General features: G+C 44.0%; 1 protein-coding gene across 7 annotated transcripts in view; it reads left to right on the forward strand.

Annotated features, from left to right (window-relative positions):
* Positions 1-6,073, forward strand: part of SEC16A (SEC16 homolog A, endoplasmic reticulum export factor) — a 30,978-nt gene extending 24,905 nt beyond the window's left edge. For 4 of the 7 annotated variants that reach the window (XM_075717125.1, XM_075717128.1, XM_075717130.1 and 1 more), the window contains 7 exons: positions 52-163; positions 501-638; positions 1,360-1,460; positions 1,847-1,915; positions 2,535-2,594; positions 3,490-3,564; positions 4,393-6,073. In XM_075717125.1, coding sequence (XP_075573240.1) covers positions 52-163; positions 501-638; positions 1,360-1,460; positions 1,847-1,915; positions 2,535-2,594; positions 3,490-3,564; positions 4,393-4,461 — 624 coding nt within the window. In that variant the 3' untranslated portion in view covers positions 4,462-6,073. Of the gene's footprint in view, positions 1-51; positions 164-500; positions 639-1,359; positions 1,461-1,846; positions 1,916-2,534; positions 2,595-3,489; positions 3,565-3,766; positions 4,243-4,392 lie in introns of those variants that run through there. The other 3 variants (XM_075717127.1, XM_075717129.1, XM_075717131.1) reach the window with 3 other exon arrangements.
* Positions 6,074-8,778: the final 2,705 nt, after the last annotated feature.

Raw genomic sequence — 8,778 nt, forward strand, 5'->3', positions numbered from 1 at the left:
CTCGATCAATGATGTGGCTGGATTTTTTTTTTTTTTTTGTTCTTCCTGCAGAGTAAGCCTCCGCCACCACCTCCAACAGGATTTCCTAAAGTTCCTCAGACTGTTCCACCTGGACCTGGAGGCCCACCTAGTGCCCCTGTCAACATCTTCTCCAGAAGAGCAGGTAACAGACAACACTGATGCTTGAAGTATGGAAGACTTCAGATTCTCTCTTGCACAAAATGTGAAGGCAGAAGTCTTGGCTTTTCTGGAGTTGTTTGGGAACAGTTGGCAACTCAGTGATATCATGGAGCTGTGGCTGTTGCTGGCTTTGCTTGTGCCCAGCTTCTGCACTGTGATTGCTGTCACAGCTGTATTGTGACTAGGGTAGTATTGTTTGTATTCCTGGAGCATTCTTTTCTGATTCTGAAAGATGGATTAACCAGCAGATGGTTTGAAACAGACATAGGGCTGCCTAACACAAGGCTTATTTCTGTTATTTCTGGATTTTTCTGTTTTAGCTGGAAGCAGAGCCCGTTACGTTGATGTCCTGAATCCGGGTGGAACCAAGTCAAGCGGTGCTGTTCCTGCACCATCAGACCTATTTGCCCCCTTGGCACCAATGCCAATTCCTGCAAATGTATTTGTTCCAAACTCAGGTGTGTCACAAATGGATAAAATTGTAAAATAGTGTAAAAATTGTATGGTTCTTAATGGTTATATGGTCATCTAAGTCACTTTTGCCAGTGTGTATATTACGTAGCCTTTAATGAACATTTGAGAATGTTCAGTCTCATTAACTCAAATTTGTTTTAGAAGTAGAATTAGTCTGGGAACTGCAGTAAAACAAATGGGTTAGTAAAGCCCAGCTCTGTGTGCTGCAAACAAAGGGGTTCTCTTTTTTGAGACACACACACCTCTGCCGCCCAGCCTTTTTTTCTTTGCTTTTTTCCCCATCCACCTTGTTCCAGAGTAGCTAGGACATCCAAATAGCAAAATTTGAACTGTGTAGTATTCCTGTGTTGCTCAGTGTCTTGTGCTCGCTTCTGACACCTGTTCCTAGTTCCAGGATTGCTATTTGGGGAAAGAAGTGGGGCGGTCTTACCTGCACACTTGCTTACCATATTTTTTTTTCTGCTTTTGCTACATGCTGTGTTGCACCAAGGTTATCTGTATGAACTGTATACATCTCCTGCTTTTGCAGACTTGTAACAAGACTGGGGCATCCAGAGACACCGATATTGCCCTCTTTAAATTACCTTTTTCCTGGGAGAAGATTTGTGTTGTAGAAACTCCTTTCTGCTGATGTCCCTGCTTCTCGTTCTGTGAAATCAAACACCCTGGTATGGTGTGTGGGGCTAAATCCCATTTCCTTTGTAGTTCCAGGGGAGCCCCAGCCAATGGAAGGGAGCGGTGCAGCAGAGCACGCACCAGCTGCAAATCAAACCAACACAGATCCTGCTGCAGCTGTTGAACCAGAGGTGGGCTAGAAAGAATGTCTTGTGTATATATAATTCAAACTTCTGATATTAAAAAACCCTCATCATTCTGGATAGTAGTTTCATAGCCGCAGTAGGTACAAAGCACATTGTTGCAGGGATTATGTTGGTGTATAACATTTTAGTTGAAAAACTGGAGAAGGGAAATGCAGGTGAAAATGGAAGTGGGAAGTCCATGAAAAGTTGCATTTCCTAATTTGGCAGGGACCAGGGAGAGGGACCAGGAACATGGGAAGAGCGATACACTGCATGTTTCACCTGGCTTGATGTACTGTAATGTTGTTTTGCTTCAGTGGGATCAATATAGCAGAAATGTGAAATAGCATCACAGTAATGAAGACAAACAAAAGTGCATTGTTTTTCTTTAGTATTTAAACCCTGCAATCCTCCCTCCTGGATCTGGACTTCCTAACACTGATGGCTCCCAATCAGGCGAGGTAATGCTTGATTCAAAGTAGCTAATGATCTGTGCAGCGTATTTTAACCATTAATTTCTAGTGGATGTAACATGGGCCATCTAAAACAACAAGTAACTGATTCAGTTGCTGATAAGTAGCCAAGGTGGAATTGTATGACTGCCTCCAAAATTGTACAGAAAAAAACCTCGAAGTCCATACAAAAAGTTCAACCTCTGTGGCCTACATTCTGTAGCGTGATCTCCTTTTTCTATATAAGTAGACTTATAAAAGCCTTTTTCAGAGTAAAATGTCAGTAGCAGTTTGAAGATCTCTTCTTGCCTCCATGCATGCGTATAATTTTACTAATATTAAGTGCGAGACACAAAGAGGAGAATATATGGCTATGTGCCAGGCAGAGTAACATTACCTTTGTTCCTACTAAATGTTTTCTATATCTACGTAATTTTGTGCTTTAAGAAGTCCTTTTGATTTAAACTAACTTCTGGCTTTACATTTTTTTTTAACTTGAAGTTGGTTTAACCTTTGGCAGTGAGACTTTTAAAATTAAATAAAACAACTGAAAGCTTGGGGCAGTGACATGCATGACGACTTTTTTATTTGTGTTTTTTTGTATTTGTGTGTTCTTGCTGTTTTGTAGCTTTCGCGTTCTAGTTCAATGAGTTCATTATCACGTGAAGTAAGCCAGCATTTTAATCAGGTACATGTGGCTGGCCATTCTCATTTATGTTAACTTATTTACTTTTCCCCTCTTTATTTTGCATTTGCTCAAATACTAATGCTATGTTTAGTCATTTTCCCCTCTTCTCATTTCACAGAAATAACATTAAAAGTGACTAATGATGTAGTGTTCCTTTTAACACTCAAACAGGGTCTTCAGAGTTTTTTGTATTTATGAGAATGCATGTAATCCAGGCATGCTTTTTGTTTATGTTCATGTTCCTAAGAGATTCACTTAATAATTTTGATCAGCTCTTTCCTGGGATACCAAAGAAGTCAGTTGATTTTAAACAAACAAAAAACACTAAAAAAAACCTCTTAGAAAGATTCACATGAGTGAAACCTTGTCATTCTGCTGGTGCCAGTCTCAAATTAGTAATAATACCGTTGCCTGTTTCATCTGCAAAAGCCCCTGTAGGAATTAAAGGAATGCTTCATCTCTGCTGTAAGTTCCAGTACTGTGGGGTCACCATAAAGGGGTGACACAAACTCTTTCTGATATTTCTCAGTAAAGCACAATTTGATGCAGATTCTTTATTTTGGGGCAAGTCCCAAGACCTACTAACAAAAGCAGAAGGTATTAATTCAGTGAAGTCGCACCGGTGTCTTGTTTTGGTTTTGCATGCTTTGGATTTTCAGAGCTATTTACAGTTTATGCATGTGACATTGTTTTGCCAATTCCTACATTAAGCAAGTAATATTAAAGATATGGATGCAAACTGTACCAGCACTTTTTGCAGTTGTTCCAATATGCTGCGCTGTCCATATTGTTGGCATTATTACTGTGAATATTTTCTCTGTATGAGTAAGCAAACCACATTTGCGAGGCAGTGAAGCTCTGCAATTCTGTAACTTCAGTATTACCTACTTTCTAGCCTGCCGCTGTACCGCCTTCGGGGGGACCTCCAGCAGGAACAGTACCGTTCTACAATCCTTCTCAATTTGCACAGGTGAGTAAAGGCCTCATCTTTTCCTTAAACAAAACCATAGACGTGTTAGCCCTGACTAAACCAAATAATGGAATGTTGCTCGAGTAAATCATAGTCATGCTGAACCTTCTTGTTTTAAGTGACCGCAGGCCACGCCTACCTTTAATAGGTAACTTGGTGTGGCCTTACATATCAGTACAAATTCTGCCTTTTCTTCTCCCAGGTGCCTTTTGAACGTAGTCTTTGTGTTCCCCCACTCCCCATGCCCAGCTCATCCTTACAGTGAGATAATCCAGTCTGTCACCTGGTTTGACTCTGGGCTTTCCCTGCCTTTGTAGCATTTGGGAATTTTGCAAGATAAAGTAATGCAGCGAGCAGCTGCTACGCTGCAGTCTTTCATCTGTTCTCAAGCCAAGTCTGAAGGGTTAAAAGGTTGTGTGACAAAAGAGGCCATCCCACTGTCACAGGTACCAGCATTACAGCAAGGCTTGTTGTACATAGAACAAGGCTCTTGCTACTGCAGGATGAGTTTCTCTTGCCTTGTTAGAGCCACAAAGATGAAAACTGTTTAAATGTGTACTGCTATGAAAATCTGGTGCCTCTGAAGTGTGATTTTGCTTTGATAGTCACCATCACCTGGCAAGCAGAGTCTTGATCTCGGATACATTTTGATTTTACGTTTTACTAGCTTAATCTGGACTGTTGCATGTAGAGTGTTAAATGTGCACATATTGTACCTGTTTAAGTTAACAGGTTTGCGTTCAAAACTTTATTGCCAACTTTCTGTGTTTTGTCTCCAGTATGACACTTTCACAGAACATTTTTTTTATTCCCGTTCTCCTTTTTCAGTCTCCCGCAGCCACGGGAAGTTCAAGGCTGGGAAGAATTGGACAGAGGAAGTATCCAACATTGAAGTAGAATACAATGGCTTTGTATTTGGAATTCTCACTCATGTTCTGAGTATACAAAACTATTCAATCTTATGGCACATGGTATCAGTACTAGCTGCAGTTGACGTGACAGAAATTTAATGATGGGTGATTTTTTTAATGGGTCTCCCTACTTGCACCTCATCTACGTAAATCATTACCAAACATGAAATATATGTAACTTTTTTCCTTTTAAAAAACCTGGCTAGAAATAGCTTTGCTGTGATAAAGAATAGACCCAAAGGAGGAAATAGTTGCTGTCTGTTACAAAAACTATTTGTAAATTGCATAGGCAATTTATTCCTTAAGTTTATTTTAAACCTACTCGTGTGACCTTGGAAGACACAGTTTCAGGGATTCCTTGATTTCTGAAGGATGCTCCCCTCCCAGCGGGGGAGAAACATGTCCACATTGTAACATAACGCTCTGTGGCCTTAAGAGGACCATGCACAATTGTCATGCTTATCAAACAGGGCTCGGTTTGTCGGTGTATGACGTGGGGGACATTCATCTGGGAAATGCCTCGTGCTGGCTCGTGTTTTGAAGGCGGGAGGGGGCCACAGCTCATCCAAATAAATTGACCTATATTGAATGAAAACTGTGACTGTAATCTAATATTAATTTGATTTGGATCTTACCTAGTATGTATGTAGTTTGTGGTTTACACTACTTGTAAAGCAAATTGTATAGTCTGAAAGAAGCTCTCTGTATAATAGCCAATGCTGTACTATTTGACGAGTGAGTGTTCTTTTAAGTGCAATATGGTTACTTGCTTTCTCTCAAACTGCTGGCACTGTATAATTAAGGTGGTAACAGCTTGAAAGTTGTTTCAGTGTTTTTCCTATTGAGTGCCAGAATCAGCATAATACTCTGTTCTTGAATTTCCATTGCTAAAATAACCAAGGTCTTAAATAGCTAACAGCTGAATTTCAAACATACTAAAAGTAGATGGATTAGACCTGTACTGATGGACTTTAAAATCTCTAGGTTTAATATAGGAAATCTTGAAAACAATGATATGCAACATTCATAGTCACTGAAGAATCTGGATTATCTGCAAAGAGAGAAATAAACTTTAAATATTTATTAAATCATTAGGCCATATGTTATTTAGAACTTGCCACCAAACTATTTGATTTTACTTGAATTTCTGCCCGTGAGTAGAAATAATGGGAATGTGAAATTGCCAGGGTTGGTCCCCGATTGTTTTTTTTTTTTTTTTTTTTTTCTGTTCCTGAGTAACGCCCACCTTTCTGACATCTTGATAGCCTTACGTATGTCCTAAAAGGTTTGTGTGTAGCAGAAGTAAAATGCTGTTTGGGGGGGGGATTAGAAACATTTGCATAATGGCCCATACTCAATTCCAAACGTGGTCAGCAGCAGTCAGTGTGGTTTACTTTTCTATAATTGAAACCTAGTCAGACACTTGGCTTTCCTCTAGTTCAGCCAGGCTGCTGATTGTTTTCTCCTTTCAGTAGAGACTGCCAAACAACTTAATTCAAGAAGGCTTCCTTTGAGCTGGGAGCGGCTATCTTTCCTAAGTGTAAGATTTGACACTGTAAATTCTTAAATAAAATATTTTGCGCTCTGGAGCACTTTCACATTTTACTACTTCTTGTGGTTATTGCTTTAGCAAGCTGGGTGAAGGAAGCTCTCCTGTACGTTTGGAAATAAGCTGTCGAAAGGAAGGGAGCTAGCGAGCACTGCCTCTGCGCAGGGGGTGTTCTGTACTGGAACTGGCTTCAAATGTGGGGTTGTGCGTGGGTGTCTTCATTGAAATGTTCAAAATTGGAGCTGTAGAGTTAACATAAGCAATTTTTTTTTTTTAAAGTGTAAAATGCTTTGCTTTAAACTGCTTACTTAAATGCTGCCTTAATTTGGAATGGATCGTGACAGACCATCAAGAAATTGGGTTGATGGTTGGACTGATGATCTTAGAGGTCCTTCCCAACCTTAATGATTCCTAGTTTGACTTTCATTGAAAAAGAATCCAGCCACCAAGCCAGGAAACATGAAATTAATTATTACTCTACCCTTGACTGGTTTAGTGGTGGACTTGGTAATGCTAGGTTAATGGTTGGACTGGATGATCTTAAAGGTCTTTTCCAACCTGAATGATTCGATGATTCTGTGAAAGATGATTGATTTATTTATTTAGAATGAGAGAAAATGGCCTCAAGCTGTGCCGGGGAGGTTTAGGTTGGATATTAGGAAAAATTTCTTCACAGAAAGAGTGGTCAAGCATTGGAACAGGCTGCCCAGAGAGGTGGGGGAGCCCCCATCCCTGGAAGCGTTCAAAAAACGGGCAGATGAGGCACTTTGGGCCATGGCTTAGTCTAGTCTACCCTTGATTGGTTTAGTGTGGATTTGATAATGTTAGGTTAATGGTTGGACTGGATGATCTTAAAGGGCTTTTCCAACCTGAACGATTCGATGATTCTGTGAAAGACGATCGATTTATTTATTTAGAATGAGAGAAAATGGCCTCAAGCTGTGCCAGGGGAGGTTTAGGTTGGATATTAGGAAAAATTTCTTCACAGAAAGAGTGGTCAAGCATTGGAACAGGCTGCCCAGAGAGGTGGGGGAGCCCCCATCCCTGGAAGCGTTCAAAAAATGGGCAGATGAGGCACTTTGGGCCATGGCTTAGTCTAGTCTACCCTTGATTGGTTTAGTGTGGATTTGATAATGTTAGGTTAATGGTTGGACTGGATGATCTTAAAGGTCTTTTCCAACCTGAACGATTCGATGATTCTGTGAAAGACGATCGATTTATTTATTTAGAATGAGAGGAAATGGGCTCAAGCTGCGCCAGGAGAGGTTTAGGTTGGAAATGAGGAAAACTTTCTTCACGGAAAGGGTAGTCAAGCATTGGAACAGGCTGCCCAGAGAGGTGGTGGAGTCACCACCCCTGGAAGCGTTCAAAAAACGGGCAGAGGTGGCACTTGGGGACATGGTTTAGTCTGGTCTACCCTTGATTGGTTTAGTGTGGATTTGGTAATGTTAGGTTAATGGTTGGACTGGATGATCTTAAAGGGCTTTTCCAACCTGAACGATTCGATGGGTCTGTGAAAGGCGATTGCTTTATTTATTTATTTCTCCCTTCCCGCCTCGCCGGGCGGGGGCCGGCGGCGCGCTCCTCCAGCCGCCAGGGGGCGCTGGCGCCGCCCGCGGGGCGGTCCCGGCCCAGCGTTGCCGCCGCCGCCGTTGCCACGGCCGGGCCGCGGGCGCGGAGCGGGGCTGGGGCGGCCTCCACCGCCGCCCGCCGGGCCGGGGCTGCTGCCCGCCCTGCCGCCGAGGCACCGTGCGGAAGGGGGGCGGTGGTGGTGGTGGCGGCCGCCGCGCCCGGGTGGAGCCAGCGGGGCCCGCGCCGCGCCGCGCCTTTCCCGCAGCGGCGGGTGAAGTACCGCCGAGGCCAGCGCGGCGGAGCCGGCCTCCGCCGGGGCGGCAGCGGGCCCGGAGGTCGGTGGTCTCTCAGCGGTGAGCGTGTCGGTGCCGCGTCCGCGGGGGGCGGCCCGTGGGCGGTGGCGCCGGGGCCGCCGGTGACCGCGCGTGTCCGTGACCGCGGCCGTGGGGAGTCCGGTCCATCCTCTGGGGCTGCCAGGGCCGCGGTCGAAGTGGGGAAGCGGGTCGGTGAGAAGGGGCGGCGTGAGGAGCTGGCAGAGCCATCCCTCCCGTCTGGTCAGCGGGGAAAGCGGGCGGCCTCGCCTCGGGTACTAAAAAAGCATCCTGGTGCGCTTTGGCAGGGTTTTGCCTTTCCAGCGCAGAGCTGCAGCGTGTAGCTGCAGGTGGGAAGTTTGGTTTGCAATAACGTAGAATAACGAGGTGCTTCTCCCCCTAAGTAGGAGCTTGCCTTGAACCCCAATTCCGTATCCCTAAAACTACGCCTCAGATATTTTCTCGGTTTCAGCGGCAGTGGCTGGGGGTTGGCGCAAAGCAAGAAAAGGTGGCGGCGATCTCCCCGCTGTGAGATCACGGTAGAAGCTGAGATCACTGGAAATTTCCTGGCCTCTGGCACCGAGTGCTGTGGGCAGCCTGGAGGCTGGTTGTACTGGTGACTCACTGTACAGCAAGGAGAGCAAGCTGTGATTTATGTGCAGTTTTAATTTCCTTTTGTGCTAACAGTACACACAACCTTTTCTTAGAGAAGCCTGTATGCAGCCATGATGCCTACAGCAGCAAGGAAGGCAGTTTGCTGCTCTGCTCTTGGGAGGAAGAAAAAAAAAAAAAAAAGAAAACAACATTGGTTTTCTAACAAGGTCACGTTAAGGTTTGAATTGTTCTAGAGGGAGATGCTATGAGGAGCTTG

The sequence above is a fragment of the Pelecanus crispus genome, chromosome 9 (genome assembly GCF_030463565.1).
Source record: "Pelecanus crispus isolate bPelCri1 chromosome 9, bPelCri1.pri, whole genome shotgun sequence".
Taxonomy (NCBI): Eukaryota; Metazoa; Chordata; class Aves; order Pelecaniformes; family Pelecanidae; genus Pelecanus; species Pelecanus crispus.